The sequence below is a fragment of the Xenopus laevis genome, chromosome 7L, assembly GCF_017654675.1.
Source record: "Xenopus laevis strain J_2021 chromosome 7L, Xenopus_laevis_v10.1, whole genome shotgun sequence".
Classification (NCBI taxonomy): domain Eukaryota; kingdom Metazoa; phylum Chordata; class Amphibia; order Anura; family Pipidae; genus Xenopus; species Xenopus laevis.
In genome coordinates, this window is record NC_054383.1 from 42,228,701 (window position 1) to 42,249,803 (window position 21,103).

The following is a 21,103-nucleotide window of genomic DNA, read 5'->3' on the forward strand; positions in this document are numbered from 1 at the left end:
ACAAGCTCCTATCTACTCTATTGCACTTCGCTGGGCTGAGCTGGTGAAGTAAACGCTGGCCCAAGAGGTAACGTTCAGTAAAATCAAAAACTTAGTGAATTTGCGTAGTAATGGTCTTTTGCCAGAGAGAAAATTTGTCTGGCGTTAGAGTGCGAAGTTGCGCCAGAGTCTATCTCCTTCGCAAGCGAAATTACGCCAACGACCGTTAGCAAATCGGCAAAGTGCCAAAATGATGTCACGCTGGCGAAAATTCACCAGCATTAGCCACTTCGCCCTTTGGTAAATTTGCCCCTATGTGCCTAGTCACAGGCTTGCGTGCTTCTTCACAGGAGTGTTAATCAGATGGCTTCTGCTACTTTGTTTCAATAGTCAGAACGATCAGCAGCAGACAATAGCAAGGGGCAAACAAATACTGTTTTAACAGCAATTACATTTACAAAAACCTATTTAACCATTGAAATGTATATTTGGAAGGTGCTTAGAATTACATTTTCTTACATTAGGCAAAATGTTATTTTTCGGTTTTCAGCCACTTTTACTGATTATAAAATATTTGCTCAGCTTTATCTCGGCTTCAGTGGGCCCGTGTTAGATCGCTCCCCCCAGTAGTTACACCACTATTTATTGCCTTCAGTTACCTCCAAGTAAAAAGTCACTCCTGGTAACTTTAAGAGACAAAATCTTTTGTTTCATAATTAATTTATAAATAATTCCCTTCTATCCTCACACACAATGTGGTGCTACTCACAGATGGTAAAGCCCCATATAACAGTTACCCCAGAATAGAGTTTCCTATTTCATTGGAGGTTCTTAGGGTGGTAGCACACGGGGAGATTAGTTGTCAAGCAATAAATCTTCCATACTGCGGGAGACGAATCTCCCCGAAATGCCTTCCCATCAGCAAGAATGTGAATCGGCTGCGGAATGGCATATGTGTTGCTTCGGTTTTCTGAAGTTGCCCAAAGTTTCCTTGTGAGGCAACTACTACTCGCTTGGCGACAGGGACCAATGTGAATGATACATTATCTCGTGTATACCATCCCACCGATGATTCACATTCTTGCTTTTCGGGAAGATTAGTTGCCCGCAGTAGTGAAAATTTATCGCATGGCGACAGGGACCAATGTGAAAGATACATTATCTATGTAAAGTGTTGGTGCAGTATAAATAGACTTTTATAATAATAAATGTTATAGAATAGAATTTTTTTTATATATATAGTTTTTGATAATTTACCTTTCTCTTCCGTCTGTCTGCATTTACATCTTCCAGTACCTCGTTCAAACCACTGTCTGTTTGCTAGCGTGAACTGAACTCTAGCAACCAATAGGTGTGAAACTGGAGACCTGCTGAACTAAAAGGTAAATAATTTTAAAAAAAAAAGTAAAAAATGAAGACCAACTGCAAAGTTTCTCAGAATATCACAGTCTACAGTGTAGTAAAAGTTAGGGGCCGATTCACAAAGGGTCGAATATCGAGGGTTAATTAACCCTCGATATTCGACTGGGAATTAAAATCCTTCGACTTCGAATATCGAAGTCGAAGGAATTTAGCGCAAATAGTGCGATCGAACGATCGAAGGATTATTCCTTCGATCGAACGATAAAATCCTTCAAATCGAACGATTTAAATCCAACGATCGAAGGAATATCCTTCGATCAAAAAAACTTAGGAAAGCCTATGGGGACCTTCCCCATAGGCTAACATTGAGTTCGGTAGCTTTTAGATGGCGAACTAGGGGGTCGAAGTTTTTTCTTAAAGAGACAGTACTTCGACTATCGAATGGTCGAATAGTCGAACGATTTTAAGTTCGAATCCTTCGATTCGAAGTCGTAGTCGAAGGTCGTAGTAGCCCATTCGATGGTCGAAGTAGCCCAAAAAACACTTCGAAATTCAAAGTTTTTTTACTTCGAATCCTTCACTCGAAGTTAGTGAATCGGCCCCTTATTGTCAAGGTTAACTACCCCATTAATTCAAGCTAAGTGTTCAGGTAAATATCCTCTCTGCACTTCACTAAATCTGGCTTTAGTTCAAATACCAAGGCTCAATGCAGGGTATTTCTTGAATATAAATGGATTATTTTAGTAGAAAGAACCACTAACAATCCTACAACTGAAATATGTAGCAACATTCACATATTTGTCTATTCACCATAGACTTTATTTTTTGTGGATAAAATGACTGAAGAGCCCCAGTTCATAGATTTCATCTGATCCTGCCCCTAGAAAAGAAGTTGTGTATCTGCCATTTTGTCCTCTTCACCAGTAGAAAGATATCTTTTTTAGTTTGTCATATTGTGTATGATCAAAAACAATATAATTATCTGGGGTTCTGGGGTCAGTGCTGTTAGGGGTCTTTATGGCCTTGCAATCTAAAGTATGTTTCTAGTACAGTGCTTTAAATATTTGTGATTATACTACGGTAAGGAATCCCCAAAAACTATACATATTTGATACTGGTAGGCATTGCACTTTTCAAATCAGTTGTCTCTTCTCACATTTTACTGTGAATACTGCAGGGGTTTTCCGGAAAATGGATCTTTCTGTAATTTTGATCGTCATACCTTAAGCCTACTTGAAAATCATGTAACATTAAATAAACCCAATGGGTTAGTTTTGTTTCCAATTAGGATTAATTATATCTTAGTTTGGATCAAGTAAAAAGTACTGTTATTATTACAGAGAAAAAGGAAATAGTTTTAAATCTCCAGGGCAATTAGTCTGTAGGTGGGAGCCTAGGTGTTCCGATGGAGTGCAGTGAGCTTGGAGAAGCTGTGAGGAAAGAGTGTGTGTGTCTGTGTGTGTTGAAAGCAAACTATCTCTGAAACTCCTATCTCTGACACTGGGTCTCCAGAGAAGATTAACTTGTGACGGCAGAGGACGTTTGGATTTGTGTTATCCAATCTGGTGAGACTTTGATTTATTGTTATATCACCTTTATGCACGGAACTTGTGCTTTGCTTACTTTTCTGCTGTGAAAATAAACCACAGGCAGGAGCCTGCACGTTTTGTTGCCAACCTGCGCCTCCTGTCTCATCTGTGGAACTGTTTTGCCTAACCCCTACCCGCTGCTACGAGCAATCCCCCCACAAAATATACAGACATTCATGAAACTTCTCCTTAACATGGACAGCACAACAATAATTTTTTGCCATTTAAAAAGACAGCGGGGCAAATTTACTAAAGGGCGAAGTGACTAACTACGCAGGAATGTAACTGCGCAAATTCACTAAATTGCAGATTTTACTGAACGCTACCTCTTGCGCCAGACTTACCTTCGCCACCTCAGACCAGGCAAAGTGCAATAGTAGTAGATAAAACTTCCTCAAAATTTAGTCCCAAAAAACACTGGCGTCTTTTCCTTTTTTCAGGGTGAAAAGCTGCAAAAGAGCGTACATATTTTCTGGGGTACCCGGCTTCCCCCCCACATTTCCTAACATATGGCACATAAACTATTCACTGGGTTCATGTGAAGGGCATTATAACAACTCTATTTTCTTTTATTAAGCTTCCCTGGGCTTGTGTAATGTAATGAATTTGCTGCAACATATACATCCATTCAACTTTAACTTCCCGCCGTATGCAAATTAGCCAACGCTAGCGAACTTCGTGCTGCTTGACGAATTAACGCCAGTGCAACTTCGTGAGCGTTCGACGCCCTGGAGGCAACTTTGCATGTTAGTGAATTAGCGTTGTCCAAGCAAATTTTCGCCTGGCGAGTGTTGCGCTGCCTGTGAAGCCGTCGCTGATGAATTTTCAGCGCTTAGTAAATTTGCCCCAGAATACTCTCTTACGATTTCTAGAGTTAAACAAGGTAAATGGAGAAATTGAAGATAATCCATGTTTGGTCCTTGTGATATGGATAATTATATCACCAATATACCTTCCCCTCCTTTCCCCCTGAAAGGTTTGATTACCAGTTTCTTATGTTGGAGGATTATCTGCGCACTGTTAGTGTAATTATCTTGCAAAGAACCAACATGGAGTAGCTTCTGTTTCCTTATTTAACTCAAATAATTAAAAACATATTTTTTTGTAATTATAACAATAGGCAAAAAGTATGCTTCGCATAAGCCCTATTTACTGAACTCATGTTGAACAAGTTGTTATACTGCCCTTTTAATGCACATGAAGTGCGAAAATGATCCAGCACTGAAATCACTCATGGGGTTCAAAGGGCATTCGTGCAAAAATAGAAATATAGCATCAGATAACATAGTCACTCCATACAAACAATGGATAAAATGTGAATCTGAAACCCATTCATTGTTATGAATGTCATTGCTCACTGCCAAAGTCAGGCTGGACATGACATTACTTGGATTCAGTGCTTTACAGTTCCCTCTGGCACTTGCTTAGATGGTCAGGATGATGTCAGCATTTGAATGAGATTCTGTCTGGAATCTGCTTCCATTAGCTAATCATCAGCAGATATGAGCCAAAAAATGTTCAATACATTAACTCTTTCTCTGCCGGAGATATACTATACTACATAATGAGCAGAGAAGTTTTATCAAGCACAGAGTTGTGCACTGTAAAAAAAAAGCAGATGTGCTTTTCTGCAGTTGGACATGTCATTGTCTGGCTGTAAAATATCAGTATAATAAAACTGATTTTCCTGAAGTTGCTAGGCGGATTTCCAGATCTAAGTGGCCTGAAGGGATATACCAATGACACACACAGCCAATCACAGGCTGTATTATGGTTCTGCATCTTAAACTCTGTATCCATGCTGATGTCGCTGCAGTTCCATTGATGCAGAGGTACCCGGTCTGAATGATAACAGTAACCTTTGCATTCCACTTCCCACAAATTTAGCTGCCTAGAAACAGTGTGTTTCATTTGTTGCGATGTTTCGGAGCCTTTCTGCAATAAATGTCTATTCAATATATTGCCTTTTCAGAGCTCTTTACCTGCCAAATAGACACACCAACTTTAGTTATACGTTTTTGTATTGTTTTAACTAATGGGGTCGCCAACCTCTTCTGTCCTCCTGCTGCTGTCTAATATGTCATCAGGACTCCTCTTGATATCATGTGACCTGTTTTAGGAAATAAAGTTTCTCTGCCCCATATTTATTTTTAACGCTGATCTATTTTGGATTTAGTGATCTGAATGGTTTATACATAAGCAAACTGGGACATTTTAGATAACATACACTTTACTTAAAAAAACATTTAAAACAATATTTAAGATTGTTAGGCTAAAAGTAAACATCAGGGGCCTGTTAATAAAAGGTTTGCTAGCTCCGGCTCCCCAATTTCAAGTATGTCCTCAAATCTCCTGGTGTACAATTTAGTACACTAATAAGCAGGGTAGGACACAAAATGTCCCCCAGAAAAGATTTGGAAGAATCTGAATCCTAATTTGTATATGCAGATTAGATCATGAATAAAAAATCTTGGATCCAAAATTGAATCTACAATTCATTAATTGAGATATATATATATATATATATATATATATATATAGATATATATATATATATATATATATATATATATAGATATATATATAGATATATATATATATATATATATATATATATATATATATATATATATATATATATATATATATATATATATGTACCACATTCAACAAAATCAGTGCTGTCACCAACATTCTAACATTACAACAACTACGTCATCACTGATGCTGTTGAGTGCAGAACTATTTTTCCTTGCATCCAGGGAAGCTGGCTTTATTTAAATGAGTTCATTGCCATTATATCTGCCTGTCAGTGCTTACACAGGGTAGATTAGCAATAGCGTTGATCAAAATGCCAAATACGTATTTTGAGCTGATTTCCATTGATTTTAAAGGGAATCAAAGTGGGTCTCTTTGGGCCTGTGACTGTAGGAGAGCAAGCCAGTGCACAATTCTGGGTGAATATTGCCTCTCCCTGCTGATTGGTTCCTATCCTACAGTGCAGTGTGCAGAGTGCCACTGGCAATGCTGCACAGCCAGGAATTCACAGGACAGGAAGTGGAACAGATGGGTGGGATTGTAGGTTTTTTTTTCAAAAGGTTTAAATAAATCAGCCTGGAACAAATCAGTTTTCAGCACAATCTCTCTATATTAAGAGGAGTATAATGCACTGGCACATTCCTGTTTTCACACAAAATATCTCCTTTAAGGCAGTAGATAGCAACATGTTACATGTTTTTGGATTGCCATTGAGAGAAATGCCCCATCAACTACAACCCATAGTGGCAAAGGATCTCATTTACTGAAATGGGGAGTACATTGGATCAGTGTAATTTCAGCAAACAAGCAATTCGTTTTGAAAAGTCATTTTTTTCTGTAGGTAAGTGCACTGTTGCATTTAGCACCTTTAGCAGTTCATCAGCCCCCACCTTAAAGAGATTGTTTACCTTTAAGTTAACTTTTAGTATATTATATAATGGCTAATTCTAGGACTTAATAACACCTTCTTATCCTGCATAACTCAGCAGATAATCACTGTATATGTTAAAGATACTAGGTAGTAGTAATAGTCTACTGGAATGTCATTCAAATGCTTATACTTCATGATCAATATTTGTGAAATGTCTCAGTAACTTGTTTACTTGTTTTGGAGGTAACCTTCCTGCTTGGACTTCCTGGTTCAAACCAGCGTTTCGTGGAGCCTGCATATGGACAAAAATAAAATAGTGTTCTTACATTTAGAATGAATAAATCAGTATAAGAAGTCCAAAAAGGCAGTCTATTTATCTCTCTACATCATACTTAAAAGTTAATTTAAAGGTGAACAACCCCTTTAAGCAGATAACTTAAAAATCAGGTTGGCTATCAGTTATTTTGCTGCTTGCCTTGAAATGCATTACTACTGCCACGGGCTGCCCACTAGAAGCTAAACCCACATAATATTTTTGGTGTATGAATACGATTTGCGCATTGAAGCGTGCTAGGAGGCAAACCAGCAAGCTAGACTGCACGGAAGAGGTATACAACTATAAGCCTTTCGCACATGCGCAGATAAAAACGTTTTGCCCCACTCTTCTGAGGCGGAAATTGGGAACCAATGTTGTATTGTGCGAAAAAGATAAAGTACACACACTTTGTCCAGAGCGTTTTTCTTTTACATTCTGTGGATCTTAACGCTGTCACGCCGCAAAACACGAATGGCGCTTTGAAAACAACTAACCTCATTTTCTACGCATAGCGAGTGACGTAAGCACGGGGCGGCAACTCGGATGGGACGTCATTTGACCTCGACCCATAATTCTCTGCGCTTGCGTCCTTGTCTGTCATGGCGTCTCAGGGTATCTCTCTGCAGGACAAGGTTGCTAAATTGTTGAGTCGCCGCAATGGAAAGCCTGTCCTTAAACCCAACCGAGCTCTCGCATTAGCGGACACAGTGGCCAACCGAAAGGCGAGGCTTGGCGGTAAGTTACAAATGGGAAGAATTCATGTTACCTGAGAATATGAGAGCCAGACTATGCGCACGCAACATGTTAAATAACTATATGTGTATAGGTTGCCAGTTATTAATATATAAATACAAGAGAGACAGAGCAGCATGTGCTTCATCATGAACCAGGTATAAAACATAATAATATGATTAATGGATAAGACTGTAATAGCACTAACTAATACACGCGTGCTAACTATCGAATCTTACAATTAACTGGTAAGTGCAGGCTCTGCAGACTGATTTCTGACCATAAGATTTGTCAATATCTAATATGTTCTTAGCAGTTGGCCACTTTGAAAAACCAGGGACATAGGCAAGGACAAATATTTCCAAGCACTGAATGTCAAACTTGGGCCTGTCAGAAATGGTGTTTGTACAGTAGAAAACAGTATAAAGTAATAAAGTGAGAACAGTTCCCATAGGCCATGTGTGTTCTGCTGTTAACCTGAATGTCCATAAGAAATAAGCCAAGTTTGTCAATATTTTATGTCTGCAAAAGCTGGCCATAGATGCAAAGATCCGATTGTTTGAATCCTTGAACGATCAGACTTCCCCATCTCCCGACCTGCCACTAACCATTCAGATCAAATAAAGTAGTAAAAGAACAGATCAGACGATGTTCTGCCCCTGACAGCAATTGTACGATGGTTATGTCTGACAAAACTAGTGACAGTCTCACACTGAAAATCGTACGATCGGCAATACATGCAGAGATATTACCCGCAGCCGACAGAAATCTTTTAACCTGTCCGATCGACCAAACGACCCATCTCTGTGGGACGAAAAATGTCGGGACTCTCCACACACGGTCTGAAAATCGTATGAATTCTCGATTCGTACGATTGGATCTTTGCTTCTATGGCTCAGCTTTATTCTGTCAGGTCACACGGGTGTTCCCGATATAAGTTGTCTGATAGGGTGAAGGTTTAATTTGAAATTCAATTATAATTATACATATGCTTGTTTTTTTCCAGAGGCAACTTGTATAACAGAAATGTCTGTAATGATGGCATGCTGGAAACAGAATACATTTAGTGACACGGCTTGTAATAAAGAGATAAAGACTTTCTATGACTGCATTGCAAAAGAACAGGTACATTTTTATTGTTTAATATTTCAACTTGAAACCAGAAATCCTTTTTTTTTTTTTTTTTTTTTTTTTTAATAGGGCTGTCTGTCTTTTATTTCTTAATGTATGGAAGTAAAATGCAGTGTTTTGTGCTTGTATTGTTCTGGAATATATCTCAGTACACCTGCTAGTAGTGGCTGAAGCTGTTGCTATAAGGGAAAGGCTTAATCACTGGTGTGTGGCAATTTTTTAGGTCCCCTCAAGTGATTATAAACCTCAGCCCCCCACCCCATTCTGGGAAAACCCTCCAGCCAAGCCTTCTACTCTAGAGTGCCATCTTTTCGCTGGTCATCAATATCCCTTGCAGCTTGCATGTGCTGTGTGTGTATTTGTTTACATAATTTTGTCACTACAAAATTACCCAAATATGCAGTTTGCCCATGGGTGCCCAAGATTTTGTACTGAAGCTTCTTTACAAGTTATTTTACACTTTTATCATTATAGTTAAAGGGGTTGTTCACCTTTAAATTAACTTTTAGAATGATTCTGAGAATTTGCAATTGGGTTTCTTTTTTTATTATTTGTGGTTTTGAGTTATTTAGCATTTTTTGTTTCTGCAGCTCTCCAGTTTGCATTTTCTGCAAGCCAGTTGCTAGGGTCCAAATTACCCTAGCAACCATGCATAGGCAGACTGAATAAGAGACTGGAATATGAAGATGAGAGGGCCTGAATAGAGAGATAAACAACAACAAGTAGCAATAACAATACATTTGTAGTCTTACAGTGCATTTATCTTTTAGATGAGGTCAGTGGCACACATTTAAAAGCTGGAAAAAGTCAGAAGAAGATGGCAAATACTATAAAAAAAAAAAAAAAAAATGAAGGCCAATTGAAAAATTGCTTAGAATTAGCCATTATACAACATACTAAAACCTAACTTAATGGCGAACTACCCCTTTAAGGGAAGACAAACCATCTTTATAAAGGATAAGAAGACTTCTTATACTCATTCTAAATGTAAGAACACTTTTTATTTTTCTCCATATGCAGGCTGCAAGAAAAGCTGGCTTGAACCAGGAAGTCCAAGCAGGACGGTTACCTCCAAAACAAGTAAACAAGTTACTGAGACGTTTCCCAAATATTGATCATGAAGTATAAACATTTGAATGACATTCCAGTAGACTATTCTACCTAGTTTCTTTAAAATATACAGTGATTACCTGCTGAGTTCTGGAGGATACGAAGATGTTATTCCTGGGAATGATAAGCGAGAAGAAAAGTTTTATTCCCTCTCATGGACTGATAGTTACTGAACGTTGCTACTGTCTCCAAACACACACACAAATCAAATATCTGGAAACCATTGCAAAGACCAAAGGCATTTGTCCTGCTTCGATCTCCTGCAATCTTCATTTTGGGAAAAAAAGAAAATTCTTCTATAATTTAAATGGTTCTCACATTCTGTATACATACACACATAGATATGTGTATGCATATGTATATATGTATAGTGCAGTAATAAAAAGGTGGTCTTTGTACAAACTAATAAAACAATAGGCATTATGATAAATTGGGTTATAAAGAACTAACTTGCATCATTAGGACCTCTTGATGTGGTCACTGAAATACTTAAAGAGCTAAACATAGTTCTTTAAATACTGGCATGCTGCTGAAACAAGCATGGTCCGTATTCCACACTATCTTTCCATTGTTCTTCCCATAAGCAAAATAAATTGTGATAGGCAAACCATCAAGAAGCTTTTTTTGTTTTTTTTTGTACAAACCTGAAAATGTTGCCAGGCAAGTTTTCCCCCCTTGTCATGCTTCAGTCAAGACATACATTTTCTGCTGGCTCCATAAATATGAAACCATAAAAACATATATATTTCACCAAATGAGCTTGCTGTTCTTACCAAGCTAATAAAGAAAATATATGATATAGCTGTGAAAAGATTGTTTTTGTTAAAAAAAAAAAAGGGGACTTCTGAACTTCTAAATGTATTGATACTGTGATTTCACTAGTAAGAATGTGAAAGTATTTTTTGTTGGTAATGTTCAAGCTGATTATTGTCATCTTATCTGTCCCAATATATGCAGTTACAGTAAATTAAAGGGGACCTGGCACCTGTACATAGAAACCTGTATAATAAGTCATTTTCAAATTATACATTAAACCCAAATTCTTTTTTTATCAAAACATCCAAACCTATAATAAACTTGTTTAAATATCTCAGCTCTCCACAGTACCTTTTCTCTGCCAAACCTTTGCTCTGCCCGATTTGTCCGAGATCAGATACACACAAATCAGGCACCTTTGCTCAGCACAATTTTGAACTGCTCCTCCACAACTCCAGTACTCAGAACTTGAGGACTTGATCGCTGCCTTAGCCCAATAGAACAAAGCTCCTATTCAACACATATAGACATTTTATCTCTAAGAGATATGACAGACTGCCCAGAGTGAAGTACAAATGGGAAGCCAGCACTGTCCAAGTTGACCCAGATGATTGAGAAGAAATTATAGATAACCTCTACCTTCCCATAGTGAGTACAAGAGAGAAGTTTATACAACACAAAATTATCCACCAAACATATCTTACCCCACGAAAATTGTATGCTATAAGTAGGATAGGCTCTCCCAATTGTCCAAGGTGCACAGCCCCGAATGTTGATTTCCTGCATTAAATTTGGGACAACTACCTGCCTGTTAGGCCTACTTGACTCTCTGGTGCCCGGAACACACATCAGATACCTAATGAGGCTGCTGCTATTCTAAGCCAAAACCTGCATTGTATGGGCCCATCACCACCAACCCTCAACCACTGGATTAGGCTTGTCAACTGAAACTGTATAAACTTGCCTATCTAGCTAGAGGATGCCCAAACAAATATGAGGGTATATGGACTCCATGGCTTGAATTGCTGGCTACCTCCATCAGCTAATGAACAATAAATCCAGCCAATCCCCTCCCTCCCTTTACCCTACTAATTTGCTCCTTTTCTAACTGTAAAAACTCAATAAAAAGCATTCTTAAAAAAAAACCACAGCTCTCAATAATATATTGCCTGTTTTAGGCATAGGGGCGGGGCAGGCAGTTCGTTTAACTTTCCATTCTGCATTTCGTCTGTCACTGCACTCCTCAAATACCCCCTTCCCTCCTCACCATCTAATTGTGTAGCCAGGGCATGGGCATCAGGTCCCCCATTCTGGAACATAAACACAATTTTGGCATGATGCAAAACATGCCTTAAAGCAGGGGTCCCCAACCTTTTGAACCCGTGAGCAACATTTAGAAGTAAAAGGAGTTGGGGAGCAACACTAGCATGACAAATGTTTTGGAGTGCCATATAAGGGCTGTGATTGGCCATTTGGTAGCCTCTATTTGGACTGGCAGCCTACAGGAGACTCTGTTTGGCAGTACTTCTGGTTTTTATACAACAAAAACTTGCCTCCAAGCCTGGAATTAAAAAATAATCACCTGCTTTGAGGACACTGAGAGCAACATCCAAGGGGCTGGAGAGCAACACGTTGCTCACGAGCTACTGGTTGGGGATCACTGCCTCAAAGGGATCCTGTCATCGGAAAACATGTTTTTTTCAGTTAATAGTGCTGCTCCAGCAGAATTCTGCACTGAAATCCATTTTTCAAAAGAGCAAACAGATTTTTTTATATTCAATTTTGAAATCTGACATGGGGCTAGACATTTTGTCAATTTCCCAGCTGCCCCTGGTCATGTGACTTGTGCCTGCACTTTAGGAGAGAAATGCTTTCTGGCAGGCTGCTGTTTTTCCTTCTCAATGTAACTGAATGTGTCTCAGTGAGACATGGGTTTTTACTATTGAGTGATATCACTCCAACTTGCAGTACAGCAGTAAAGAGTGATTGAAGTTTATCACAGCATGTCTAGCCCCATGTCAGATTTCAAAATTGAATATAAAAAAATCTGTTTGCTCTTTTGAGAAATGGATTTCAGTGCAGAATTCTGCTGGAGCAGCACTATTAACTGATTAATTTTGAAAAAATTTTTTTTCCCATGACAGTATCCCTTTAATAAGTGTCCTCAAAATCTTTTGCTGCTTACCTTTTTACTTACTCTACTATTTGTGTAAATAAGACTTATTGTGCTAAATAACATGCATCCACATGTCAAGAGAATATTAGTTTAAGTAACCCCTACTCATAAATTACAGTTAGGCCCATACATTTTTGGACAGAGACAACCTTTTTTCTCATTTTGGTTCTGTAAATTACCACAATGAATTTTAAATGAAACAACTCAGATGCAGTTGAACTGCAGACTTCCAGCTTTAATTCAGTGGGTTGAACAAAAAGATTGCATAAAGATGCGAGGAACTCATTTTTTAACACAATCACTTCATTTCAGGGGTTCAAAAGTAATTGGACTATTGACTCAAAGGCTATTTCATGGGCAGGTGTAGGCAATTCCTTCATAATTTCATTATCAATTAAGCAGATAAAAGCCTTGGAGTTGATTTAAGGGGGGGTGCTTGAATGTGGAAGATTTTGCTGTGAACAAACAACATGCAGTCAAAGGAGCTCTCCATGCAGGTGAAACAAGCCATCCCTAAGCTGCAAAAACAGAAAAAAAACCATCCGAGAAATTGCTACAATATTAGGAGTGGCAAAATCTACAGTTTGGTACATCCTGAGAAAGAAAGAAAGCACTGGTGAACTCAGCAACGCAAAAAGACCTGGACGTCCACGGAAGACAACAGTGGTGGATGATCTCAGAATCATTTCCATGGTGAAGAGAAACCACTTTACAACAGTCTAACAAGTGAACAGCACTCTCCAAGAGGTAGGCGTGTTGATTTCCAAGTCTACCATAAAGAGAAGACTGCATGAAAGTAAATACAGAGGGAGTACTACAAGGTTCAAGCCACTCATAAACATCAAGAATAGAAAGGCAAGATTGGACTTTGCTTAAAAAACATCTAAAAAAGCCAGCACAGTTCTGGATATACATTCTTTGGACAGATGAAACCAAGATCAACCTCTACCAGAATGATGGCAAAAAAAAAAGTATGGAGAAGGTGTGGAACAGCTCATGATCCAAAGCATACCACATCCCTATAAAACATGGCAGAGACAGTGTGATGACTTGGGCATACATGGCTGTCAGTGGCACTGGGACACTAGTGTTTATCCATGATGTGACACAGGACACAAGCAGCCGAATGAATTCTGAGGTGTTCAGAGACATATGGTCTACTCAAATCCAGCTAAATGCAGTCAAATTGATTGGGAGGCGTTTCATAATGACCCAAAACATACAGCCTAATCAATGCTGGAGTTTATTAAATCAAAGAAGTGGAATATTCTTGAATGGCCAAGTCTGTCACCTGATCCGAACCCAATTGAGCGTGCATTTCAATTGTTGAAGACTAAACATTCGGACAGAAAGGCCCACAAACAAACAACAACTGAAAGCTGCTGCAGTAAAGGCCTGGCAGAGCATTAAAAAGGAGGAAACCCAGAATCTGGTGATGTCCATGAGTTCAAGACTTCAGGCTGTCATTGCCAGCAAAGGGTTTTCAACCAAGTATGAGAAATTAACATTTTATATTTTTTTAATTTGTCTAATTACTTTTGAGACCCTGAAATTAAGTGATTGTGTTAAAAAAAAGGCTTTAGTTCCTCACATTTTTATGCAATCTTTTTGTTTTGAATTAAAGCTGAAAGTCTGCAGTTCAGCTGCATCTGAGTTGTTTCATTTAAAATTCATTGTGTACAGAACCAAAATTAGAAAACCAAAGATTTATGGGCCTAACTGTATATAGACATTTTCTTTTTAAAGCAGTTACACAAAAGGGTTAAAAAACAAAGCACCAGTGACTGGCTGCAGTCATCCTGCATTCTAGAAAACTGTTCTTGCTACCAGTTGATGAAGATTACCATCATCCTGACGATTTTGAAATGTTTTACTGCACACAAATCCAGTATTACATTTTTATTTGTGTTTACAGCCATTGTGTATAGTGTGATTGCAAATCATTTTCCATTGAGCTGATTCAGATCGTGTGACCCTTTTGTATTCAAAAGCAGTAAATGTAGTTTGTCATATATGACTAATGGGCTGCTCGATAAATGTTCATTTAGTATGCTAAAACAGGAAACCAGCTTGTAGCACAAAAACATTGTTTTTTTATTATTTGTTGTTCACTTTTTGTCATCAAAGTTGATGTCATGGCATTCATGTTATAGCTGAAACCGAACTTGAACAAAAGCCACAATTATTCTGAAGAATGACTAAATTCATTGATACCCTTAAACGGCCAGGCTGTGTGGCCCCTTTACTTTTGCCTAGCAGTGTGTTTTTGCCATTGGTTTAAATGCTGAAATGTTCAGTCTATGCTGGTAACTTTTTTTGTGTGTGCAGCAATGTTGGTTAAACTTGCTTGCAGTTAAACAGTTAAAGACAATAGATGTCTGCTACACTTTTACTTTATAACCTCTTATTAGTGTGATGGAAAATATACAGTATATATACATTTTCTCTTTTGAGCATTTTTTTGGATTATTTAAGGTTTTACGGCTGTTTATTTAAAGGGATTCTGTTGTGATTTTTATGATGTAATTTTTATTTCTAAATTGCACAGTTTACACTGCAAATAATTCACTCTACAATATAAAACTGAATTCCTGAAACAGCAAGTGTATTTTTTTAGTTGTAATATTGATGTGTAGGCAGCCATCTCAGGTCATTTTGTCTGGAACCAGCACTTTAGGATGGAACGGCTTTCTGGCAGGCTGTTTTTTCTCCTACTTAATATAACTGAATGTGTCTCAGTGGGATTTTACTATAGAGTACTGTTCTTAGATCTACCAGGCAGCTGTTATCTTGTGTTAGGGAGCTGCTATCTAGTTACCTTCCTATTGTTCTGTTGTTAGGCTGCTGTGGGGGGGGAGGGGTGATATCACTCCAACTTGCAGTATAGCAGTAAAAGTGACTTGAGTTTATCAGAGCACAAGTCACATGACTGGCGGCAGCTGGGAAACTGACTATGTCTAGCCCTTTTGAGAAATGGATTTCTGTGCAGAATTCTGCTGGAGCAGCACTATAAACTCGTGTGTTTTGAAAAAACTTTTTCCCATGACAGTATCCCTTTAATATGCTTTTTCAATGGATAGATGTTTACAAGCAGCTTTTCTGGATAGCATAAAAAAATTATTTTTCCACATTACTACAAATCGATATTTGTATTTTTTTTTTATGAGCGACAAAAAACAGCAAATATTGGAAAATCATCCCAATTGTTCCTCACTGTTAATTAAGCTTACGGTATTTTAGGTGTTTTACTAAAGTTGGCCATAGACACAAAGATACCATCCTACGAAACAAAGGTTTGTACGATTTTCGGACCATGTGTCCCATCATTTTTCGTACCATGTCGATCGGATAGGTTAAAAGATTTATATCGGCTAACAATAAGATCTCTGCATGAATTTATTATATCAATGGGAGACTGTCACTACTATTTGACATAACTTTCGTGCTGTCAATTAATGGCCCAAGCATTGTTTGATTTGTTCTCTTTACTACTTTATATTAATTTGAATTGTTTGTTGCAGGTCAGAAAATTGGCACGGACAATCGTTCCTCCAACATAGGCTAATTATCTGCATGTCTATGGCCAGCTTTAAGTATCACAGAAAAAAATGCCTTGCCAGTTTGAAACAGATTGTATTCAGCCACCCCCACACATATGCTGCATTAAAACAGCCATTTTTTCCAGTTTTTCTACATTTGCATGACTTCACTGAGATGTATTTTAAACCCATATGCCACTGAAAATCTTTGATATTTTATAAAATCCATTATAGAGAGCAAATCGTCTTATTAGTGTGAAATATGGACAGATGGCAGGGTGTTTTTTTTCTTTTTGGACACATAAAGTGTGTTATTTTTTACAGTAATCTAAAGCATGGAAAATGCTGTGCTAAATGTCTCTAAATACTGTATGGTCATATTCGATATTTAAAGGACCAGTAACATCAATTTTTTAAAAAAAAAATTCGTTAGTATAGAATGAAAAAAAAAACATAAGGACAAATTGAACTTTTAAATTGTTAAGTCTTTATTAAGAAATAACTCACCAAAACAACGCTTGTACTCCTCTTCAGAAAAGGCGATCCATCGTGCGGCGCTCAATTTCTCCTCCCTGCTTTCCTTATAGGAGATAGCCAGGGAGGAGAAATGGAGTGCCGCATGATGGATCTTTGCCGTGTCGCCTTTTCTGAAGAGGAACGCAAGCGGAGTTTTGGTAAGTTATTTCTTAAAGGGATACTGTCATGGGAAAACATGTTTTTTTCAAAACGTATCAGTTAATAGTGCTGCTCCAGCAGAATTCTGCACTGAAATCCATTTTTCAAAAGAGCAAACAGATTTTTTTTATATTCAATTTTGAAATCTGACATGGGGCTAGACATGCTGTGATAAACTTCAATCACTCTTTACTGCTGTACTGCAAGTTGGAGTGATATCACTCAATAGTAAAAACCCATGTCTCACTGAGACACATTCAGTTACATTGAGAAGGAAAAACAGCAGCCTGCCAGAAAGCATTTCTCTCCTAAAGTGCAGGCACAAGTCACATGACCAGGGGCAGCTAGGAAATTGACAAAATGTCTAGCCCCATGTCAAATTTCAAAATTGAATATAAAAAAATCTGTTTGCTCTTTTGAAAAATGGATTTCAGTGCAGAATTCTGCTGGAGCAGCACTATTAACTGAAAAAAACATGTTTTCCGATGACAGGATCCCTTTGAGGCAGTGATCCCCAACCAGTAGCTCGTGAGCAACGTGTTGCTCTCCAGCCCCTTGGATGTTGCTCTCAGTGTCCTCAAAGCAGGTGATTATTTTTTAATTCCAGGCTTGGAGGCAAGTTTTTCAAAAGAGCAAACAGATTTTTTTTATATTCAATTTTGAAATCTGACATGGGGCTAGACATATTGATAGTTTCCCTTCTGCCCCCAGTCATGTGACTTGTGCTCTGATAAACTTCAGTTGGAGTTATATCATCCCCCTCCCTCCCCCCCAGCAGCCTAACAACAGAACAATGGGAAGGTAACCAGATAGCAGCTCCCTAACACAAGATAACAGCTGCCTGGTAGATCTAAGAACAACACTCAATAGTAAAAGCCAAGTCCCACTGAGACTGATTCAGTTACATTAAGTAGGAGAAATAACAGCCTGCCAGAAAGTAGTTCCATCCTAAAGTGCAGGCACAAGTCACATGACTGGGTGCAGCTGGGAAATTGACAAAATGTCTAGCCCAATGTCAGATTTCAAAAATGAATATAAAAAAATCTGTTTGCTCTTTTGAAAACTGGATTTCAGTGCAGAAGTCTGCTGAAGTAGCACTATTAACTGATGCGTTTTGAAGAAAACATGTTTTCCCATGACAGTATCCCTTTAATAAAGACTTTAAAAGCGATTTAAAAGTTTAATATGTCTTTGTGGTTTTTGATGTTACTGATCCTTTAAAGACAACATGCATGCAGTATATTGTAGGATTTCTGTGCATTTTTGATTAATTTGCAAAATCTTTGAATTATTTTAAAGACTACAGCCGCTACACCAATCTCCACAGGCAAAGTATTCTCCCACCTCTTTCAAATTGCACCAGTGCTCATCTGTTTGATTTAATACCAGGCAAGATTATGAGGTCATCACATTTGGCCTAAAGCTTGAACCAGTGCAGCTTCATCCTGGACGTTTTTAAGGTAAATGTATTTAGACAGCAGATTACATTTAGTGTAACAATGGTGATATAGTTACATATCAAACCAATTATGCCAAGCTAATCCACCATGCCTTGTTTACATGTTTCTTTTCAGTGGTGCAACCAGTTGCTTTTATTTCCATGTTGATTGGAAAGTATGATAGGTCAGAAGGAACAACCTGTTGCAAACAAAATCATATTCGGCAGCAGTAAGACGTCCGTTGATGTTGAATGCAAAATTTGCAATGGGGTGCTTTCTACATTGGATTCACTGTAGCATTTGCAAGTGCAAACATACCAATTTGCACTTTGAGAAAACTCACCTGAAATTGCATGGAAAACACAGAGCTGTGCAAGACTGCAAGCATTTCAGGGCTATAGCACCCATTCATTGTTTCCTGGGATCCAAACAATGTACATTTCAGTTATCAAACATAGGGGTTATTTATCCAAGGTTGAATTTTAGTGTGTTGTGAGCTTTTTCAGACCTTGAATTAACTCACAACTCGAATGGTTTCTAATTTAAGAAAAAACTCAAATGGAAAAAACTGGAACCAGCGAGTTTGGGGTTAACAACCCAAAAACTCGGATTGATTGACTTTTCAGCAAAAAAAAACCTTGAATCACTCAAATTGATTGCACTCTAAAGTGAAACTTCCCCAAAAAAAACTTGATAATGAAGTGTATTAACATATTCAAATGGTTCAAGGGACCTCTGTAATTGACTCTGTACATGACCTCAACAGGTTTTTTTTCCTGATTCAAGTTATTTTCTGGGTCGGAGTATAATACATCTTTTTTTTAACCCGAAAATACCCTTGAAAACTAGATTTTTTTGTGGAAAACAACTTGATTTTTGATGAATAACCCCCTAAGGGGTGTTTTTGGGAGATAATACCACCAAAATTCAGGGACCTATGTCAGATCACTAACAGGCCATATAGTTATAGACGTAATCCTAGAGGCTCTCCAAAGTAGATGGAGGGCACAGGTACACCTGAGCCTCCAGGTGGGGGAGCAGACACACCAGGTATCAATAAGGACTAGGTGAATGCCAATACAACTTAAACATTTTATTTAAAGGGTAATTTGGAAAAGCTTGAGATAACTTGTTAGACATAGGGCTCTTACAGACAAGCGTTTTTACCTGCGCTCAGTACAGTGTGGCTGTACTCACACAGATGCATGTAAGCGCCAACGCAGGTAAGATGCAACATGCTGCATCCCAACCTGCGTTCGGCGCTTACATGCATCTTTGTGAGTACAGCCACATTGAAAAGAATTCAGTGCGTCTACTCCTGCACTGAACGCATGAAACCGGAATCCAGGGGAGCGCAGGTAAAAACGCTCGTCTGTAAGAGCCCTAAGGGCTATGTTATTACCCTTTAAATAAACATTATAATTTAATACCTGGATTGGAGTTTTTCTGAGTGCCTAACCTTACTGATCCACAGATTGGGACAGGCCCTGATAATAATACCATGACTTAAAAGACAAGAAAATGCTATTAATTTAGGCACCGTCTATTGAATATTTATATATATAATCTTTCAACCATGGACAGCATTCCTGTTCTCTGCAAAATGCACCAGCCTGGGTGATGTTCTATGTGAGCACTGTGCCATAATCATGTTTGTCTCTCAATGTTCTGTGTCCAGTGGTGTATTGCAATTATACTATGTGCAGCATACTGATAAAAGCTATTTGTGCATTGGTTGCTTTGGATTACCGAAATCTGAGCGTTAATGACCACTATAGTGGGTTCTGGACAACAATGACAATGGGCAAATTACAGTGGAGCTTTTTCCACACTATGCTAGTAAGAGAAGAGTGGATATTTTTTTTTATTACAGCATGGGGAATACTTTGTAGCCTTGTGAACAGTCACAGTGAACTAGCAGCTGCTATTGAGGATATTTACGGCACTATTTAATGAACATATATATATATATATAATAATGTATATAATATACATTCATCATCGGTTTAAAAACAAAATTACTTTAGGCTTTAGTTTCTCATTCAAGGATAACTGTCACTGATATATCCACGAACTCACACTGTAGTGGATTTATTTATATTTAAATGCTATTTTTTTCGTAGTTTCGAAGATAGTTTCCAAGATATAAATTATTTATTAGTGTGTATCCTCTATCTACCTTTTACCTGCTGCAAACAACCCGCCCATGCTATTTATCAGCAGTGCATTGCAAATTGCTGACTCATGCTGGAATCAGCCAATTGGGTGAAATCTCTCAGTGACTCACAGTTTTTCTCAAACTTCTGTTCATTCCACTTCATAATAAAGTTTTCTTTATTATGAGAGGGATTATGGCTCTTAACCATGGCAATATGTTTTATTGGGCTTTTTTAAGAAAAAAAAAGTCAATGTAAAATGCAACGTAAAAAAAATGGTGTATTTGGTGTATATACAAATCAAAGTATCGGTGAAGGGAAGATTGGTTACAAATGACCACTTGGATGTTCTGTAACGCTTTATGAGTTTTTATAGTGCATGCCACAAAATAAGTCTTTGTTTGTTGTTGCTCACTGTAAAGTCTACATTATACAATGTTGTAGAGACCACGAATTATGTATGTATGTATGTATATATATATATATATATATATATAGGTATGGGCACTGTTATCCAGAATGCGCGGGACCTGGGATATTCTGGATAACAGATCTTTCCGTAATTTGGATCTTTATGCCCTAAATCTACTTGAAAATCATGTAAACATCAAGAAAACCCAATAAGATGGTTTTGCCTTTAATAAGGATTAATTATATCTTAGTTTGGTTCAAGTACAAGGTACTGTTTTATTATTACAAAGAAAAAGGAAATCATTTTTAAAAATTTAGAATAT

The 21,103-nt window shown here is 37.9% G+C and overlaps 1 protein-coding gene across 1 annotated transcript; it reads left to right on the forward strand.

Moving 5' to 3' along the window:
- Nucleotides 1–7,198: 7,198 nt before the first annotated feature.
- Nucleotides 7,199–10,718, forward strand: chchd1.L (coiled-coil-helix-coiled-coil-helix domain containing 1 L homeolog). The gene is made up of 3 exons (XM_018225431.2): nt 7,199–7,390; nt 8,394–8,512; nt 9,539–10,718. The coding sequence occupies exons 1-3, from the start codon at nt 7,255–7,257 to the stop codon at nt 9,644–9,646; spliced, it is 363 nt and encodes a 120-aa protein (XP_018080920.1). The 5' UTR covers nt 7,199–7,254; the 3' UTR covers nt 9,647–10,718.
- Nucleotides 10,719–21,103: the final 10,385 nt, after the last annotated feature.